General features: G+C 39.3%; 3 protein-coding genes across 8 annotated transcripts; 2 read left to right on the plus strand and 1 right to left on the minus strand.

The window, feature by feature from the left end:
* Nucleotides 1–5: 5 nt before the first annotated feature.
* On the minus strand, nt 6–4,277 carry pglyrp6 (peptidoglycan recognition protein 6). Of its 2 annotated transcripts, XM_042391573.1 has the most exons (5): nt 2,620–4,277; nt 1,182–2,009; nt 780–990; nt 394–688; nt 6–163 (listed from the first exon to the last, which is right to left on the minus strand). In XM_042391573.1, the coding sequence occupies exons 1-5, from the start codon at nt 2,684–2,686 to the stop codon at nt 143–145; spliced, it is 1,422 nt and encodes a 473-aa protein (XP_042247507.1). In that variant the 5' UTR covers nt 2,687–4,277; the 3' UTR covers nt 6–142. The 2 variants fall into 2 exon arrangements, with proteins under 2 accessions (XP_042247507.1, XP_042247506.1); XM_042391572.1 differs by having other exon boundaries at nt 6–688.
* Nucleotides 1,955–8,966, plus strand: LOC121883367 (trafficking protein particle complex subunit 5-like). 3 transcript variants are annotated; one of them, XM_042391576.1, is made up of 3 exons: nt 1,955–2,015; nt 7,698–7,971; nt 8,064–8,966. In XM_042391576.1, exons 2-3 carry the CDS (start codon nt 7,702–7,704, stop codon nt 8,358–8,360), a joined length of 567 nt encoding a protein of 188 aa, XP_042247510.1. In that variant the 5' UTR covers nt 1,955–2,015; nt 7,698–7,701; the 3' UTR covers nt 8,361–8,966. The 3 variants fall into 3 exon arrangements, with proteins under 3 accessions (XP_042247510.1, XP_042247509.1, XP_042247508.1); XM_042391575.1 differs by lacking the exon at nt 1,955–2,015 and adding an exon at nt 6,275–6,544; XM_042391574.1 differs by lacking the exon at nt 1,955–2,015 and adding an exon at nt 6,277–6,587.
* A 1,418-nt stretch (nt 8,967–10,384) lies between these two features.
* mcoln1b (mucolipin TRP cation channel 1b) lies at nt 10,385–21,360 on the plus strand. Of its 3 annotated transcripts, none has more exons than XM_042393837.1 (14): nt 10,386–10,611; nt 12,330–12,577; nt 12,749–12,910; nt 13,416–13,572; nt 14,127–14,208; nt 14,320–14,416; nt 14,701–14,800; nt 14,936–15,042; nt 15,923–16,072; nt 16,226–16,327; nt 16,466–16,588; nt 18,494–18,700; nt 19,416–19,546; nt 19,709–21,360. In XM_042393837.1, coding segments are annotated over exons 1-14 (1,710 nt in total). In that variant the 5' UTR covers nt 10,386–10,568; the 3' UTR covers nt 19,710–21,360. The 3 variants fall into 3 exon arrangements, with proteins under 3 accessions (XP_042249770.1, XP_042249771.1, XP_042249772.1); XM_042393838.1 differs by lacking the exon at nt 10,386–10,611 and adding an exon at nt 11,667–11,750; XM_042393836.1 differs by lacking the exon at nt 19,709–21,360 and having other exon boundaries at nt 10,385–10,611; nt 19,416–19,550.

Here is a 21,360-nt window from a genome sequence, read left to right on the forward strand (position 1 = left end):
TGAGTCGGCTTTATGAAACAGTTTGTCCAGCTCATTCAAGCCAGGACTGAAGAAAATGGCAACAATCAGAGCATAAGGATGAGGCAAATATTTATTGTGTTAACCTTTAGTTTATTCACAGCTCTTCCTCTTGTCAAGCAGATCATTTTGATTTCTTGACCTCCTAAAAAGAAGAAAATGAAACATGAAAGAAACATTAACATAAAGCCATGCAACAAAAACTAATAGGAGAACTGTATGCTTAAAACAAATTGTAATCAGAACAGTGATGCTGAAACCTGATTAAAGAAGGCTGCAGAGTCTTGCATCCTCTACTTTTGGACAGCAGCTCACTCATTTGTTCTTTTCTAAGAACATATAGCACTTTTTGTCAATGATGTCAGTACTACGTACCCCGAAGTGTTCCCAGCCTCTGATCTCATTATAGAGAGCATCTCCAGGACAGGTAGTGTTCACCACCTGTCTGTGCCCATGCACGATGAAGTTGGCTTCCAGTCGACCTCCACCAACAGCGCAGGATGCCAGCTGATCTCTCACCAGCCCCATGGCATGCTGGGAGGGCAGTCTAGTCATGTAGTCTCCAATGAAGGAGACACCAAAGCCTTTGGAGTTGTGTGCGAGGGTGTGAGCTCCTCTCCAGTGCCAGCCTCGGCCCTCGTAGATGTGCCCGTCAGAACCAGCAACGAAGCTTCAGGAGCACAGAATCGTCTTGTTTAGGTTTCTCGTAAAGTCTTTGTAAAGACTTTACATATGCATATTTGTCTTGGAAAAGCTTTTACCTGTATCCTATGTCGTCCCAGCCTCTGTCTTCCTGGTGGAAGCGCTGCATGGAGCGCATGTCTGCAGAGCACTGCTGGAAGGTCAGGCAGGGCTGGCTCGGTGTGTGAGTGTGGTGGATGTACATGAAAGAGAGAGGAAGTGTCAGGTTGGTGGGTGTTCCTCTGTACGGCTCTGCACCCCACATACACCGTGGTATGATGGGTGGGCAATCTGAAACAGATTAATAATGTTTGACAGAGCTGGTTAGATGCTGATTACATGATTTTTTAAAGTGTTAATAATCAGCCTTTTCTGTTCTTATTTTTGCTGTCAAAGCTATCTTAATGTGGTTTATTCTCATTTCTAAAGACAACTGTTTTTAAAATTCTTTCACTTCCTCTGTGTCTTGGTCTCACGCTCACCCATGTATTTATGGACAAACTCTTTCATTCCCTCTTTCACCACAGCCCTCAACTGCTTCTTCTCCTTCACATCCATCTTTGGGCGCCCCTTCAGTCTTCCCTGCAGGTCTACTGATTTCACCGCCTGTCTTGCCAGCACCGGAGGGACGACCAGCCCTCTGAAGTTCTCCCTGCGACGTCGGCTGATGAGTTGCGGGGCAGTGTCCAGTCCATCATTCTCCAGGTGGTGGCAGTAGTACGCTGTCAGCAGACTGCTGAGCTTGAGGGGACGTCTGGATTTAACAGACAACTCCATCCCTAGAACAAAACCATCCATGCCACCGTTGACCTGAGCGGTGGTGAGCGGAGAAGGGCTGTCCAAGAGGGTGAACACCTGAGGAGAGGTTACGCTGTCCCAGCAGCCATCAGGTCCCAGACTCTGGGTGAGAGGAGTGCTGTGCCTGAAAGCATGGCAGAGGTCTTTAGCCAGAGTGAGCGGGTGCAGGCCCCGAACATGCCCTCGACCTGTGGAGAGGAAACCAGCCTCGATGCCCAGGAGGAGCGGTCTGAGGGCAACAGTGGTGCCATCAGAAGTCAGAACCACACCTTCTTCTCTGGCACCTTCAGTCACCCTGTGACGCAAGGCCTTGCTGATGTAATTTGAGAGGCTAGCATCAAATTCAGGACCACCAGAGTTTGCATCACCAAGGAAGTGCTGAATGAATGCATCATTAAGGCCAGCTGCCCTGCGCAGACTCTTCAACACAGCTACTGGCTTCAACCCAGGGCTCCCATCTTCCACCTGCTTTACCGCCTTGATGAAGTCATCCATGTGCCAGGAAAATGAAGCTGGGGGTGAGCACAGAAAACACAAACATGTCTTTGTCATTCAAATGAAAACCCATCTCCTCAGCTGTACACACAACCTAACCTTTAACTGTTTCTTTCCCTAAACACACACACATACAAGATGTGGACATTACATTGACTTACATTAATTTCCCGGAGACGTAACCTAACCATGACCTAACCTTAACCTCATACCAAGTCTTCACCCCAAAACTGAATGATTTGATGTAATGGAGACTTGCTTTTTGTCTCCATAATGTGACTGTGTAAACAGGTTTATGTCCCTACAACATGAGGAATACGAGCAGGAATGATTTGATGGTGGGTGATACATAGATAAAAATCAAATATCCTATCTATTCATGCTCAACGTACAATTGTTATTCTTCACATCAAACTTGGTGGAGAAATTTGCCTTCATAGTTGTACAAAGAATCTCATCTGAAGATTTGTCTGAGTAATACGCCTAAACTGAAATAAAAACCCTAAATGCACTACAGTCAAAATAGTTTCTTTCACTCCAAATAATCTTGATCAGAATACATGTACTAATACATGTACATCTAATGCATCTTACAAATCTAGTGAAAGCATAAATAAATGTGATTACCCTCTGTGTATGTGCTGGCCAACACCACAAGAAGAGCCAGCGTCTGTTTCCAGCAGCCTTTATCCATTCTGAGCCTCGAATACCTTCAGCTCCAAGCCTCAAATGTCAATCACCTTGTGGCCTCACTCATTTATAGAAGTTCGCATGCAAAGTAAGTAGGTAGTTATGCAATAACTGTACACATACTCTACTGTTGATTCGCCTGCTTATAATCAGTTGGTGTGGCAGATGACTAAAGCAACGTGGGAAACTGCCACCTGTAATGAGGGCAGTGTAGAATGTTTGTCCTTACGGCTCAAAGTCTAGCCGTATAGCTCACACAGTTTCGATCTCCCTGGACATTTCGAAGAAATTCACAACTGCTGTAATAAATTTCAGTCATCTCCTTGGTGTCATTATTGTGACTGTTGCTTGTGAAACAAACCCCCTGGGAATAATATCAGCTATCAGCAAATTCTGCACTCTTGTACAAATCATTGGGAGCCCTCTCTGAGGCAATAAGCACCTTCTTGTTAATATTCAGAAAACACAGCACTAGGCTGCAAAACTGAGGAAGTCCCAGAGCCATGAATCACGTGTGCTGTGTGACAGTGATAGAAATGTGTATCTGCACACTGATTTATTCATCACAGATTTCACATTACGTTTATATGTGCAGACTGACATTGCTGAAAAATGGGATGTAGGTATGAGAAAGTACACAAACCAAAGGTCACTGATCTGTGCTTACAGTAGTAAGCGATAACGTAATGACAAGAACAGGAAGTGGATGTAGTCTATGGGTAAACTGGAAAATACACAGCAGAAGGCTTTGGATACAGGTAACAAAGATCAAAGATACAAATCTGAAATGATTGTAATCAGTTATATATTATATTAGAGGGACGAACAAGACAGGTATTGTTCACAAGAGTGAAATGAGGACATACAAAATTAATATGTACACTATTTTAGGGGGGTTAATATGTCCTTGATTTATTTATTATACATATGCAATATTTATTTTTAGCCATGCTAGCAGTGTGACTTTAGGGTTATAGACAGTTTGATGAACGAATGATGAATGAACATGCAGTTAATTTTATGATAATATTATTTTAATGAAATGTAAACTTAGCTGCTTTTGCTACTAGTGTCTCCAAAATTGTTAAAATTATATCAATTTACATCAACAAAACCACTGTGTTATATTGTAACATTATTTATTAGTGGATGTGCTAGTTGGTGCATATTTATTATGTTGTGTGCATGAATTGTATAAGACGTTTTCAACATTTTTCCATGGACAACAGATGACAATGAGCCTTGTAATTGTTTGATTATCTTTTTCTCTGCTGATCATTGAGCATTTTCCCTTTCAGATAAACTAATAAAATGAATAAATAAAACAAATTATTCTTTTATGTATGAAACAAAGTGCAGTAGACCATTAGGTCATCATATGTATGGGCCATGGATAGATTGTGTGAATGTTTGAGACAAATCATATCACTAGTTTTTTAAAAGCTTTTCCTGTTTTCTGTATTCAACAAACTGCATATGTATTCCAGTATGTATATTATATGTATCATGTATAGCTATATATTGTAAATACTGTCTTTGTGTATGCATTGACACAGTAGGTGGGGATATGCAGTGTAAATGCTGGTTGTAATTAATAATCAAAACATAGAGGAAGAAGAAAAAGACTGGTTGTGTCTAAATGGTAACACTACTCTTCAAGGCAGCGTATCAGTCCTCTATCATTCTTAATCATAATGAATGATGTTTTCCAGATATTGGAAAATCACTTTTTCAGATATTGGAAAATATCAGATTTTACAGATATTGGAAAATCACTTGCTGAAGATGATGGGGCAATTTGAAAAAGAGGAAGAAATATAGAGTATGTTGTTAAAAAAGTTCAGGAAGCTATCAATGAAGTTGAAAACTAGTCTCTGATGTGGGGATTTAAATTATCTGTAGAAAAATTTCAAACTGTTTTTCTTTTTAGGAGAAAGAAAGTTAATGAAGATGTTTGCCTGAAACTTTATAATCAAAGATTAGGAAAAAATGAAAATGTTCAAGTTTTTTGGTTTATCATTTGATGCATTGCTCACATGGAAGACTCATATAGACAAAATTGAAGATAAATGTAAAAAAGTCTTGAATATTATGAGATGCTTGATAGGCACTGTTTCAGGAGCTGATAGACTGGCTATGAAAAATATCTATATAGCTTTGATTAGATCAGTTCTAGACTATGGGTGCATTGTATTTGAATCAGCAGCTCGAACCTCTTTATAAAAGTTAGACGGAATTCAGGCTCAAGCATTGCGGTTTTGTTGTGGGGCAGTTAAATCAACACTGTTGTCAGCACTCTAGGTGGAAGTTGGGGTCATGCCATTACATTTAAAAAAAATATTGTGCAAATCTACAAAGTCATAATGATTAACACCCTACTAAAAAGATTATGAATAGGTTTTGGGAAAGTATCAAAATCAAAAACAAGAGTTTTTGCACAATCATATCAGATATAACTAAGGAGTTGGGAGTTAATGATTGAGCTATTAGTCAAACTGTTTTAATGCCAGCTGTTCCACCATGGCTACTGCCTGAACCATCCATTGATTTCTCAATTTTGGATCATGTTCAAGTAAAAAAACATTTAAACTGCAGGCTTATGTGAACACTGTATTACACAAGAGATAGGGACAATATGTACATATGTTTACAGATGGGTCAAAAAAAAACAGAATGGAAAAACAAGCAGTGCATTTTACGTCCCAGAGTATCGATATATGCAGCTGAAATTGTGGCAGTCTTGTTAACTCTGCAATGGATTTAACAATATAGATAGGTTAGATAGATAGATAGATAGATAGATAGATAGATAGATAGAGGAAGTCAAACCTTTGTGTATACTGCTTTGCTCAGACTCAATGTAGCCCTGGTTAGTCTCCAGCATACCTCTTCAAGATGCAGACAGGATATCCTTTATGATATTATGCAATCTTTATATAGAATTATTAGATTAGGAATTGATGTGCAGTTTTTATGGGTACCAGCACATGTGGGCATCCGGGGAAATGAGGTCGTGGATCGTCTTGCCAAAAATGGATTAGATAGAAACCAAGTAGAAGTTTTAATAGCAATAAGCAAGACAGAGGCAAAAGCTTTTATATGGAGCAGGATTAAGGCACAGTGGCAAAGGCTATGGGACAGGGATGCTAAAGGAAGGCATTTATATCAGATTTGAGGTTGGAGGGAGAAGAACAGGAGACAAGAGTGCCTGATCAGCAGAATAAGACTGGGTCACACAAAACTAAACTCATCTCAATAGCTCATCAGGAAGCATCTAACCAGAACTTGTTGTAGCTGCAATCATATGGAAACTGTGGATCACATCTTTTTTCATTGTCTCATATATATACAAGACAAAGACAGCTGTCAAAGAATGAACTGGATCATAAAGGGACTGAACGCATAGACTTGAAAACATTCTTTACAAATGACTGGAAATTCTATTTTAAAACATGTCTTCACTTATCTTCAAAGCAGGGGTTTAATGATAAGGATTTAAGACCTATGTAATGCAACAGTTGGTGGCGATAGTGCCCCGAATGGTGGCAATGCGCCATTAAAAGAAAAGATGAAGAAGAAGATGGTAACCCTACATTTGTGAAACTCTCGCGAGCCGCTTCAAACTATTGTCTCGCTGTTTATGTTGTGACAACACTGTGATTAATGTCTGGTTAGGTTTATGCACGAAAACCACTTGGTGAGGGTTAGGGATAGCGCATGGATTGGGGTGAATTGATCAAACGTGGTATGGGTTAGTTACTTTGTTACAAATCTCGCGAGAGTTTCGTATTATTTAGCAAATCTGGGGTTACCATCTAGACACGACCAAAAACACTACAGCAGCTTACCTTTCTCCAACAAGGTTTGTTTACCTTCAGAGACCTCATTTCCTCACAGAAACCAGGGTAATGTATCACATGTTTTCTACAATGTGTTCGTGTTTTTCAAACATGTATATTTCTTCTCCTTGAAGGGCTTCTTTAGAGGAAGTAGCAGCTAGCATTTGTAGCTAGTTAGCTAACAGGTAACGTTAATGCTAGTGGTGATCAGCTGTTCAAACTCTCAAACTGGACATTAGTGTCTGGAGATCCTGTGTAATGGTGAAAAGTTTACAGAATGTATAATGTCTGTCTGTTATCCTAAATAACATTTATCATCAGCTACAAATCACATGACTTCGATGTAACGCCAGGAAGAGCTGGAGCCTGTCAATAATCAATAGCCACAGATTATTTCTATTCTCCTCCATCTGCTCTGTGCTGGAAGAGACCCAACCATAAAGAATATGTTTGTCAAATTGTGACCATTATAATGTAGTAATATTATGGAAGATAACTTGTGTATAAATGTAAGTAAACGTGTTGTGGTAAATATTGCTTTTGTGCTGTAACAATTAGTCACTTCATCGATTAGTTAGTCGAGAGAAAATGAATCGACAAGAATTTTAACCATTTACGAGTCATTTAATTCATTTATTCAGCAAGGAAAACGCCAAACATTCACTATATGCAGAAATAATGACTCCAGTAGTCCAAAACAATTTGTTTAATCAGTTAAATCATTTTGTTAGATGAAATGCTCACAGTAAAAAACTCACAGCTCGTTTAGAAATTCAAGATTCAAGAGGTTTTATTTGTCACATATGTATACAAGTAGCATAGTGAAATGTTGTTCATTAAACTCCCAGGCAGTGCACAATACAAGTACAAGAAATTATAAAAGCTAAGCTAATATGTTCAAAATCTATACCTATGGAAGAGCCAACAACAATAATAATAATGATAAAAACTACTGATAAATAGCAAAAGTGTAAACATGGTTGTAAAGTGAACAGTAGATAAGCTGACAACAGTATTTAAATAGCAGTTGTGCAAAATATAGAACTTTCGATAAGAGCAAAATGAAGTACACATTTAAAACAATTACAGAAATATTCATTTCTCTCCTCTTCGCTAGTGACACTGACTAGTTGTCAATAATAATAACCTCGGCTGGCTGTCATCATTCTCAAACAGAAAAATGGACACGCGGTTCACTCGAGGGAAATCCAACATCTTAGAGCGACCTCTGACCCGACCCAAGACTGAAGTCAGCGTGAGCGCTTTTGCCCTCCTGTTCTCTGAGATGGTGCAGTACTGTCAGAGCCGTGTGTACTCTGTGTCTGAGCTGCAGACACGCCTGGCAGACATGGGCCAGAGTGTGGGAGCCAGCATGCTGGATGTGCTGGTGCTGAGAGAGAAGAACGGGAAGAGGGAGACCAAAGTGCTGAACATGCTGCTCTTCATCAAGGTACGGAAATGTGAAATACCGCTGTTGATTTTGGGGTTCAATAACTTTTTCTTCTACTTTTTAAACCGTTCTTCCAATTCTCTTTCCTTCAGGTTAATGTGTGGAAGTCTTTGTTCGGGAAGGAGGCTGACAAGCTGGAGCAGGCCAACGATGACGACAAGACTTACTACATCATAGAAAAGGAGCCACTTATCAATGCGTACATCTCTGTTCCCAAAGAGAACAGCAGCTTAAACTGCGCTGCTTTCACTGCGGGCATCGTGGAGGCCATCCTCACACACAGCGGCTTCCCCGCCAAGGTCACCGCCCACTGGCACAAAGGCACCACGCTGATGATAAAGTTTAACGAGTCAGTCATAGCCAGGGACAAAGCTCTGGATGGCAGATAAGGAAGACTGGAGAGAGCAAGTGGTTATGTTAATCAATACAGGATCAAATCATCCAGGTCCATTCTTTTTTTTTTTACTCTGGCTGTTTGTTCTTGAAGTGTGGAGAATTGTTCATCTGTGGTGACTTTATGGAAGAATGGATGAACCCGACATCCTGAGCCAGAAAAGATGCAGCTAGTTGGTTCAGTGTTCCAAGTTTGTGTGGATCATCTCACTCCTGTTATACCTCATGAAGTGACACAAATTTGTTTTACGTTCTTACATTTAAAGCATTTAATTTGTGGCTTTATATCACAGTAATTCTGAGTTTTTCAAGCTCATCAGGTCACTATATTTTAATTACATAACTTAATCACACACCACACTGGATGAGATGTATTCTTAATAAGTTTGTAGGGCTGAAATGATTAATAAATTAGTTGATTAACAGAAAAATGAATCAACTATTTTAATAATAATTTTAAGTCATTTATCAGGCAAACATGGCAAACATTTCCTGGTTCACAGCTTCTTAAATGTGAAGATTTTCTTAGTATTTCACATCATTGTCCAACATGTCATCCTGGGCTCTGGGAAATTGTGTTAGAGTTTTTATAGACCAAACATTTAATCGATTAATCCAAAAAAAAAATCAACAGATTAACTGATAATGAAAATAATCTTTCATTGCAGTCATGGTCTCATGACCATCTCACTAAAGAGCATCCCCAGTTTCTAATTTTGTTAATAAAAAATATTGTCACAATACCTCTTTTTATTCTGCAAAATATTATTATTGCACACAGAGGGTCCAGATTTTATTTATTTAAAGTAACGGCTAGGTTTCATTCCAGTTCAACTCCAGCTTCATGTCTCATCTCTGTAAAATAGATTCATATTTAGCTACGGCTGAGGTCATGTCCTCACTGTTTTTATTTTATTGTACTTTTAATATAGTTTACATGCACATATGTGATGTGTGTGTGAATAGTATTGGTAACATGGGAGCGTTTGCTTTCCACATTGAAAATCATACACATGGTGGGTATTTTATAAGTTGTCTCTAGTATTTTTAGACTCAAGAAATTTGATAACTTTTAAGTCAACAAAATAAGAAATAAAGACAGGCTTCAGCATCAAGAAGGCTTTGAAACACAGTGTAGACCTTCACGTTAGGAAATGCAATTCATCGGAAAAAAGGATCATAACACTTAACAGAATAAACATGAAAAATCCAAATAATTCATGATTGAATGAATAATACAGACCTTCTTGGTTTCTGATCAAAAGTATGTGAGGGTGGGATCATCCTGGTGACCAAGTGGTTGAGATGCATTAATGTCTCAGGTTTGACTCCAGTCGGGGGACCTTTGTCATATGTCATACATCTCTCTCTCCCTCGATTCCTGTCAGTCTCCATGCTATTAACCGTCAAATAATGGCAAAAATAAAATCTTAACAGAAGAGTATGTCATTTTAGGAAATACATCTATTCATATTTCCCAAAGTATGATGAGAGATGAGAATATTGATACCACTCTCATCTCTGTGCAATAAACATGAAGCTACAGTCAGCAGCTTTATTAGCAAAGATTGGAAACAGAGAAATGGCTTGCTTGGCTCTCCCCAAAAAAACATCTACCAGCACCTCTAAAACTCAAGCTGATAATAAAAAAAACAAACAAAAAACTGAAGTGTAAAATTGTCAGTTTATGCTAAGTTAACTGGCTCCTGGCTGTAGTTTCATATTTACTGTAGTGGGGTGGGGGGATATCTAAAACCTGTCTACGCACCTGCTCATGATGTAAATAATGTTTCTTGTGCTCCATATTGTTCATGGCACTGTTTGTCTGTTTATGTTGAATAAAAGTGTGCTGAAATAGAAAAGCTGAATGGCATGTGAGTCTGAGTCATTACCATATTATATTTTTAACTTATGATGACATATACAGCCCTGAGTAATCCAGTGTTTCCTCCACAGTTGACAAGGAGGAAAAAGGATGAAGTGCACTACGGTGCCTTTCATGTTAAGACATCAGTCACATGGCGGTGTCACGTGTTTTTTTTACAGGAAGCTGCGATTGTGTTTACCTCTGTGTCATCCAAACACTGCGACACCGAGCATCCTTTATCTATGGTGGAGCTCCACACGATTTCGCAATGTGAATTCAGTCACTGCTCGATATTTGTGCCGATAATGTCCTCCCGTATGACCGTCTGAGCATCACCATGGCATCTTCAAGTTACCCTTGCATCCACGACAGCGCCACAGGTTCGTCATCACACCATTCATATCTCTCTGCGTGCTTTCATAGCGGCGGTGATGTGTACAGGTTTCTTTCTGTGCTCCATGGTGGTTGAAATACGTTCATTACTGCTAATTTCACGTGCTGATGAATGGTGGGTCCATTCATTACTGTGAGGTGACGTCGATGATGCTATGATGTGATTTAACAACAAATGAAATGTTTAATATCAGCGTGTGCAGGTACCGCAGTAGAGCAATATCCTCAAGCTATCCGTATTCATACAATGAATAATTTACATTCTCAGCACAGGTGTATCAAAGCTTAAAGGGGCACTCCACTGATTTATATAATAGGTTTAGTGGGTGATGATAAATAGGCCTACTATTAATTATGTGTTAACAGTTTAATAATAGCCTTATGTTTCCAAAGTATATAAAAAATATTTTTATCTCAGCTCAAAGGTCAAAATAAAACTGTTTCTTCTGTATTTATGTTTTTGTTTTATTCCATAAGTAAGAAATCCTCATTCAAAACCAAAACTTACTCAGTAGCATATTGTATGGTTCACTCCATATGTCTAGATAAGGACATTAATTTAAAGATGATAAGATAATGATCTAACATAGCTGTTTATTCAATATTTCTGTTCTGTTTAATGAACATCATTTCTCATGAGCCCTAGACCACCGCAGGTAAAACATAATGACTAGTTAAAAGAGACCAGTCCATAGGAGAGTTTAGTGACTGCAGCTAGTTCAGACATGTTCATAACAGCAGGACAGGAAGCTGAGATTACAGCTAGAAAGCTGGGAAAATGAGCCTTAGTTTTAGTGTTTTAGTGGATATTATGTTTATGGACAAAATCGCAGCATAGGTGAATGTTCATGGGAGTTGTATTTTTTTTTAACAGTGACGTTATTCCAAAAAGGACATATGCATGGTGGCAGTTTATTCAGGCTTTGGGTTTACTTTGAGACCATCATCAGGAGCAGGTAGAGGTGGCAGGGAAACAATAGCTAATAAATACCAGGTGTGCCAGCTGATTGTGTTCATTTGCATCAATTAGGCTGATGACGTTTTAGGCCTAACCTAACAACACAGATTAACATCCATTGTTGAATGTATTGGGTTTTATCTACCTGCTCTTAATGGTGGTTTTAAGGTAAAATTGAAAGCTTGAATGACAAAGGTTTCGATTTCTAATAGCAAGTGCTGTAGTGGAAGGCAATTTGTCTCAGACTATGGATAGTAAACCTCAGGAACAAACTGCAGGAAGACCGATGATAGAAATGTTTAATGACAGATTGCACTGAGTTACAGAAGCTGGAGGAACAGAGGCTAGCTCAGACGTGACATCAGGACTTTAGCTCTTTATTGGGCTTCAAACCTAACATTTTTAACAGAAAGTCTGTAATACAAACTAAGGGTGTGGGGTTTGGGAGTGGAATTTTTGGAGGAAGGGGCTGATCTGATGAAAAACATCATCTAGTTGCATTATGGTAAATGTAGGATCCAGTGATTTTTGAGCTTGAGTCATACTAGAGCCTAAAAGTCAGGATATCTTGGCCTCTGCTGCCTTGATTTTAAAAATTCTTTCTTTAATCTGTCTCTTATGAGTCTCTCAACATTACCAAAGTAAAATACTAAATCACTGTAGTGCCCCTTTAACACTGTATTAATGCTGATCATGTTTAAGGTTCATCTCCTATATAAATTCAAAGGTTTTCTTTGTGTTTCCCAGAGAAGGACAAGCTTCTCTCCTCTGTGGCCAGCTATGGATCCCGGGACCTTGTCGGGAGTGGGGGCCCCCGTCCCACTGATCTGGTGGGCTCTGAGCACGGCCAACAGCAGGACGAAGAAGAGGAGGAGGCCCTGAGGAGGAAACTCAAGTACTTCTTCATGAGCCCTTGTGACAAGTATCACGCCAAGGGGCGCAAGCCTTTCAAGCTGGGTCTGCAGCTGCTCAAAATCATCATTGTTACAGTGCAGGTGGGTACAGCATTATGCTCTGATTTCAAATGAACATGATGGATGCTGCTATATGAGAATAATAGTCTAATTCTATACCAATGATGTGCTTTATCCTCACTGTGTCATTACTACTCTGCATTGACCTGATTGTTGAAGCTCATTTGTTTTCTCCCTGCCTCTCCCTCTTAGTTGGTGCTGTTTGGACTGAGCAACCAGATGGTGGTGACATTTAAAGAGGAAAACACAGCAGCGTTCAAACACCTTTTCCTGAAGGGTTATCAGGACAATATTCCTCAGGCCGTCCACACACAGAAGGAGCTTTACAACCACATCAACTTCGCCATAGAGCAGGTAGCCTATTGATAACCACAGGGAGTTGTTATTTACTCAGGTTTGAGATCTCACGTCTCTTAGGTTTCTGCCTCCAACATAATACAATAGAGGCCAGTGAACAATGGGTTTACGGTGCTTTGAAACACCGAAACACTCCCGCAGCCCACCACACACACACACACACACACTCACACATACACACACACACACACACACACTCACACATACACACACACACACACACACACACACACACACACACACACTGAATAGTCCTCTGACCTCACACCACCTCACACAAACATAATTTCATTCACTTCCATTGTATTGGGATGTAGCCAGAAATATCTCAAAACCTGGGGGCAAATAAAATCACTACTACAGTTAAGTGAGACAATATGTTGTTTAGGAATTTGTGGGATCCAACCGCTTAAAGAGTTTCAGTAACATTTGGTTGCCATGGGAATTTCAGTATAACTTGGTTTTCCACTTTCCACTAATTCCCAGTTTCACTTCTCTTCAGTACATGGCTCTGCCTCAGATCTCACTGGGACAGTATGCATACGTGTTGGGCGTCGGTGTGAACGGCAGCGCTCTCTCCCTTTGCCAGAGGTACTACAGGAAAGGCACCATCGACCCCATCAACGACACGTTTGACATTGATCCCCATGTTGACACCGGTACAATGACCTTTATCTTTATCTTTCCTCCTTATGCTACATTGGCACTCATAAAATGTGTTCCTGGGTATTCAACATTAAAACCGGCAGCCTTGTTTTTTATGCAGTGCCAGTATTTTCTTGACCCTTAAAAGGAATGACTGTGTCAGTGAGTCATGGTGTTGCAGCCCTACAACTGTGCCCTACTTTTAAAGGCTTGAAATAGTTTCTAGTTTCACCAAAAACAGAAAACAGAAGCTTTTTCTCTCTCCATATTCATCAGCAGCAACACACTATGTCTCTACCTTGGGAAAGAAGTTATTTGCATACAGCTGCTTATTTGGCAGGGATGGCTATTGGCAATATTTGATAAATCCTGTGGCAAAAACTTAAATGAGTCAAATGAAAATGATTGTTAAGCCACAAAATGATGATTCTGCGTTTAAATGCTTTGAGGAAGTGTAGAATTGCGGCCTTTGCATCACATGATATGGAAAAAGAGAATCATATGGTTATAACACTTCCCTATGATTTATTTTTTGGTTCCCATGATTCCTCTGTTTGTTTTTTGTCAGATTGCATCGGACTGAATCCACCGACTCTCGAGTCTGCTTCAGGAAACAGTGACTACAAGAATTTCCCTCTCAAATTTTACAAGTTAGATGTTTACACGTTTACTTTTCAATTTTACCATTCTTTTTCTTTACAGTTTTCACCATGCACATTGAATTCTCTGTGTGTGTCTCTCTGTCTTATATTTGTCTCCAGGCTGGTCAATGTAACAGTTGATTTCCAGCTGAAGGCTATCAACATTCAGACCGTTATAAACAATGAAATCCCTGACTGCTACACCTTTGCTATCACGGTGAACTGTCTCTTCTATTATTTCTATTTAAATGAACACTTTTACTGTAAGGATCCAATCTGATTGAATTGTAATAGGAAGGGGAGGAGATGTATTTCTATGACACTCAACACAGTACAGATACAAATATGTCATAAATTGGCCCCATTTAATCACAACTATGAATTTGCAATTTTCCAAAGTTGGACTTTGTATCTTCAAATGAGCAAAGATAAGATGTGCTGATGGAGTTGTGTAAAGTTACTACACCCAGACGTTGTGTATTTACTCTTGTTTGCTGTCAGATTGTCATGGATAACAAGGCGCACAGTGGAAAAATTAAGATCACTCTACAGAACCAGGCCTCCATAAAGGAGTGTAAAGACCCCAACGTGTCTGGACATGGTGAGTAACTGGTGGTGAATAAATGGACAAATGATTTATGAAGATATTCATTCATCTGTCTGTTGATATTGACTGTATTATCTGTAATTTTCTCAGTTTCCTTTGATGTCTCTCATTTCTCTCTTCTTCTGTCAGCCGAGAGCTACGCTCGGGAGTTCTTTGATGTGGTGGTGGCAGTCGTTTGTCTGCTGTCCTTGCTTCTGTGTGGGCGCTCCATCCTCAGAGGTATCCTGCTGCAACATGTAAGAAGCTAGATAAAGAATTTATATATTTAGTTTATGACAATTATATTTCTCAAAACTTAAATATGTTTTTAGCGAATTTGCTTTACTTGGTGACAGAATAATTAATAATTTCCATTTTACTGTCACCATGCTCAGTATTTTGTTTAAAATGCACAGAAATTAAAGGTGCTCCGTGAACAAAAAACAAAAGTTTCTGTTTATCTTCAGTGTTACTCACCAAAATGCGTTGTGTGTATCCTTCAGGTCTAACAAAAGTGTTGCATGCATTTCCTTCCTCATAAAACATTTGCAAATTTTTAAACTTACATTACTTAAATGCATGTTTACTTGCTAGCAGTCCTCTTCACTACCTTTGCTGGCAGATTGCTGCGTTCTTGGTGCATTACCTTGATGCTTTAGATCAGTGTAATAGTGTGAATCCATAGTGGTGAAATAATGTGCTGGTGCATGTCCACCCTTGTGCCCAGAAACAAAGCAAGGCTAGCTGTTTCCCTCTGTTTCCAGTCTTTATGCTAAGCTAAGCTAATAGCTGTAGCGCCATATTTACCTTACAGAGAGTGGTATCATTCTTCTCATCTCTCAGCAAGAAAGCAAATAGGCCTATCGCCCAAAATGTCGAACTTTTCCTTTAAAACTGCTCTGAATTCCACTGACCTTATGTGGTAGTTAAGATTCTTATATTGTTGCCTTTGGTTTGGGAGTAAGGCTTCAGGTATTTAAATTACTTCCATGTGTGTTTGTTTTTCTTTAGCAGAATTTCTCTTATATGGAGGTTTTTTTTAATCCAATAAATGTTCATCTAAATTTTAAATAAAAGACATGTAAAACTGTCATAGGAAACCTCATCTTATTGATGATCTCTCATCTCCCTACCCAGGAGTATGTGCAGTTTTTCAAAAACAGACTTGACCGCAGTGTCAGCTGGGGAGACAGAATGGAGTTCATTAATGGCTGGTATATTCTGCTCATTGTCAGTGACATGTTCACCATCATCGGCAGCTTCATCAAAATTGGGATAGAATCCAAGGTAATATGACACCCGATGTCGGTACGACTGCTGTCTGCTCTTTAGAAATTGTCACAGAGGAATTATCATGTCCAGCTGAACCGATACGTTTTTCAGCTTTGTAGTACAATTCACAGTTTTCTGGTAAATAATGATGTCACTGTTCTGATGCAGAATTTGTCATCATATGACGTGTGCGGGATCCTGCTGGGAACCTCCACTCTGCTGGTGTGGGTGGGAGTCATCCGCTACCTTAGCTTCTTTCAGAAATACAATGTAAGTGAAAGACACATGCACTTACAATAATAAAGATCATGTTAGTACTGTTTTTTTAACCTTACAAGTCTGCTTTGCTGTTCTTACTCTGAAGAAAAATTATAGTGTGGTTGTTCCCTTCATCTCTCTATCCCACAGATCCTGATTGTGACACTAAGAGCTGCTTTTCCTAATGTCATCCGCTTCTGCTGCTGTGCGGCAGCCATTTATTTGGGATATTGCTTCTGTGGATGGATTGTGCTGGGGCCCTATCATGCCAAGGTACTGTACACACACACTCTGCAGTGTCTCTGACCAGAAATGAACAGGCATGAGTCATTCAGGCCAGAAATACATGTCAGAGCAACCTAATTATCATAAAATGCCCTCTAGCATATCATTTTTATTGCTATGTATAATTAATGACTGAAGAAAATGAACATTTATTAAACATGAATCACGACAACGTTCTGTTGGTATATTGTGTCTGCTCATCTCCTACTTTTAGGCTTGCAATATTATGTATGTGTAATCAACCAACCTAACAAATGACAACTAATAAAACCTCACAAAATTTCATTAAAAAGTTTCATTAAAAAATCCTAATTAAACAAATACACACCACTACAGAAAATATTTGAAAAAGTCCCATTTCATAAATCACCATTTTAAAAGTGGCAGTTAAAAGCTAATTAAAGTAGTGATCCATCAATCTAGTATTGCGCTTCCATAAAGTTGGGTGACTCACAAGAGACTGAATAAAAACAGAGTAGTCAAAATTGAAGCCTGAGATATTCTGACTTTAGTGCCTAGAATGGATCAATCTCAAAAATAGCTCAATCCTACATTTCCCATGATGCAACTCAATAGTATCTTTCATTAGACCCTCCCTGCCTTCTAGATCCCCACTTGTCTCAAACCTCAAATCTCCAGTTTGTAATGTAGGCTTTCTGTTAAAAATTTAAACCTTAAAGGTGCAGTGTGTAGGATTTAGTGACATCTAGCGGTGAGGTTGCCGATTGCAACCAACTGAATACCCCTCCCCTCATCATCCCCTTCCAAGTGTGTAGGAGAACCTACAGTGGCAACAAAACTTGCAAAAAACCCAGAAGGCCCTCTCTAGAGCCAGTGTTTGGTTTGTCCATTCTGGGCTACTGTAGAAACATGGTGGTGCAACATGGTGGCCTCCATGGAAGAGGACCCACTCCCTATGTAGATATAAAGGGCTCATTCTAAGGTAATGGAAAAAACAATGATTCTTATTTTCAGGTGATTATACACTAATGAAAACATACTTATATATTATATAATATTATATTCCATTTCTGCCAATAGATCCCCCTAAATCTTACACACTGGTCCTTTAAGCTCAAGTCAAAATAACCCTGATGACGTCATGGTGCCGCCATCAGGGTTCAGAGAGAAGTGCTCCCTCCAGGTGTAGTGAATGTGTTCATTACACAACTGTTTTTACTCTTTATGATGAGTTAACTGAAGCTCATGTGTACAATTGATGGATTGCCCCTTTTAAAGAACTAGTTTTACATTCTGGGAAACTGCTTATTCTTAGCTTAGCTTAGAATAAATGTATTAGCTTAGTTTAGCATAAAGACTTGAAGCAAAGAACCTGGCTCTTTCCAAATGTAGTAAAATCCACCTACCAATGCCTCTAAAGCTCACTAACACATTATATCTTGTTTGTTTAATTTGTACAAAAACTGAAGTGTAAAAACAACTAATTGTGGTTTGATGTTGGGTTATGTGCAGGACTATTTTGGGCGCAGTTTCTGGAGTCTCAAGCAAATGTTGTTACTTTTGGACTAGTGATACGCAGATCACAGTTATATCCGCGGGCATCGCAGTTAATCTGCGGATTGGGCAGGCCGAGTCATAAAAATGAACATACTGTTTAATAGTGGCTGGGTTGCGGGGGGTGAAATAATACATCATTAATGAGGAAAATATTAATTACATTCTCTAAAATATGAACATATTTTAAGCTTCATTTTTCGCATGAATTAGCAGACTAGACTCTCATTGCGCCAATTGCTTTGGTTTAGTTTAGTTTAGTTTTGCATTTGTTTAAAGTAGCAATGGAAACAAAAAAAGAAAATTTAAAAAAATTAAAATATTATTAATGTATGTTGTATTATTATTCCTTTCTTTGTCTTCACCCCATATATACAGTTTCGTTCCCTGTCCACGGTTTCCGAGTGCCTGTTTTCTCTGATCAATGGAGATGACATGTTTGTAACATTTGCTGAGATGGAGCATAGCGGCGCACTCGTGTGGATCTTCAGCCAGGTCTACCTTTACACCTTCATCTCCCTCTTCATCTACATGGTGCTGTCCCTCTTCATCGCACTCATCACCGGAGCCTACGACACCATTATGGTACAGTCAGTCATTTGGTTTCATTTAGTTATCACTCTTGTTTCCCTGCATTTTTTTTTAAAAAAAAGAAACTTTGCTATGTTCTGAACATTAGAAATAAATGCTTTTGGAAAGGGGAAATAGAGATAGCTTTGGATGAAGCAATTGAAAGTTTAAAGAGTAACGCAACACCAGGCTTCAAAGCTGTGTTTTGCTGCCCTCTCTGGTGGAGTTTAAAGCCTGTTGCATCAGTAACCACACCCAACAGTGATGTCACAGGGTCCTGGAGTACACCTGTACATCACTGCAGCAACATGAGAAGTTAGCTAAAACAGCTAAAACAAGATGTTCAGGGGTTGTTAAGTCACTCTTTAAAGTGAGCCTAAAGATAATGATGAGAAATTTAAAAAGCAGCCAAGTGCCTTTAACAGTCCTTTTAAGAATAATTTAATTAAAAAATGAAGTCAAGTCAAATTACAATACATTAAATTTAGAAAAGGAGTGCTGTAATGAAGGCAGATGCATGTAAGTTCTTTTTTGTAATATTTTAGCACATCAAATAATGATTTTCTATAATTCAAATGACCCAAAGGCCTGGACATGGATGTTTGATGTGTACAACACATTTGATCAAATTCTTTTCTGTTCAAATTAAACAAAATATAGAACCATGGTTGTAAATCAGTGGTGACATCAGTATGTAGAGAGTATACAGCTTTACATTGTCTTCTTACAGGCTCAAACACAGGAGCAGGTCCGCGTCACAGACCTGAGCACGTTCATCGCAGAATGCAAGGACACACCCAGCTCGGGCAAATTCCGTGGTCCTGAAGGGTCGTCATGCTCCTTCCTTTGCTGCTGTGACTGGTGAGGAGGAGGAGGAGGAGGAGGAGGAGGAGGAGGAGGAGGAGGAAGAGGAGTAGGAAATGGATGCACAGAGGGAATAAGCAGTGTGTGTGTGTGTGTGCGCGCGTGTGTGTGTGCACCATATTTCCACTTCAGTGACTGTAATTGCACTCTCTTTTCCAGATACCCAGCACAGCAGGGACGATGATGCCTTGAGAGTGAACTGACTGACCTTGGACCACTTTGTCCTCTGTTACCCATTTTTGAATTTTGCATTTCAATCTGTGCTGGAACAGTAGAACGCACTGCACATTCACTACACCAATTACCTGCTTTCGGCTTTTGTACTGTATGAATAATTTATTGTCTTCTTCTGAAATGTGCGTTTATGAGGTTTTTGATGACTGGACGCATAATACCGGTAAACACATTCATTGCTGTAGACTGGACACAGGGTCCACCAACTGTTAAGTACAATGAATGCAAATGTTCACTTGAATGCTTCACTGTGTTACAGGTTTTTATCATCATTTTACTGTCCATATGGCTACCTAGGTGACAGGAGTTTTGTGCCTCTTCATTATGTAAATATATGTATGTCCACTGAATCTTCATAGCAGAGGTAAAACAGGCACAAGAGTCAGCCAGGCAAGCTGAAAAAAGAACGACCATTAACTGCCGTATGTATGCATTAGCTCCTTCAACATTCTCAGTCAAGGCGGCTCCACCATTCCCCTTTCGCTCCTCGTCCCTTTGTTCACGTCCTCCTTTGGCTGGAAGGAGATGACGGCTGCAAGAGGAAGGATGAGCCCTGCAGCCAACCAGTTAGTCATCAATATGTATGAACTGTTTCTGCTGTAAGGAGCCAGGTGACTGTGCACGCTAATGCACTGCGAGACAGAGTCTTTTTTTTTAATGTTTGGTTTGAAGTGCTCCGTGCAAGGCAGCAAATATTCCTGCTGACAAACAAGTGATGTTCAAAGGAGGGTGTGTCAAAATAGACAGTTTTATCTAGACTATGAAGCCAGAGTTGTGTGTTTATTTTATATGAAGTGTCAGACTCTGTCAGTATACTGACATTGAAGCCATGTGTGAAAAGGTAATAGCTCATTTATTTTATCTGTGAATGAGCTACGACATCTCTACAAACCAGCAGTTCTTCGTTTACCATTTTAAAGGGAATGACTGGGTAGAATGTCACACATATTAGAGAAACTTGAGAAATGGTAATGTCATTCTGCATGAAGGCGCATGAAGGGCACTGTTCAATGGACAAAATTTGTCTCAGGATTGATGGTAACAAAGGGATTTTAGAGGCTGGACAGATATTTGCCACTTTCACTTTTTTAAAATTTTTTATTGCTCACTGACATGTTTATTTTAATGCATTAATATTGTTTTAAATCAAAACTGTGGGAACATATGTTTTCTCTTCATGAATGTTTACTTACACTTATTTGCACTTAATCAAGAATGATTTACAGTGTCACTTGATTTAAATGTCTCTCATGGGAACCATATAGCACAATAGAACAAAGCACTGTTTACAATGCATCTGTTACTGTTCTCCTGACACTCATGGGAAGATTATTTATTGCCACTTGGATTTAATTTTAACAGTGTTATTGTTCACTACGGTTGTTTACTTATATTTTGTATGCTGTTTTAATTATTTGACCTCTTTTTGAGTAGAAGCAAGGGAGAGCTAAAAGGGAGTTTGTCAGTTACTGTATAGAAGGAAGTTGTACAGGTTTTTACTCTGATTTGTATTGAATCTTTTCTGTGAAGCTGCTGCCTTGTACACGTCAGCAAAATAAATTGGATTGATGACAAAG

This window comes from Thunnus maccoyii, chromosome 18, assembly GCF_910596095.1.
Source record: "Thunnus maccoyii chromosome 18, fThuMac1.1, whole genome shotgun sequence".
NCBI lineage: Eukaryota > Metazoa > Chordata > Actinopteri > Scombriformes > Scombridae > Thunnus > Thunnus maccoyii.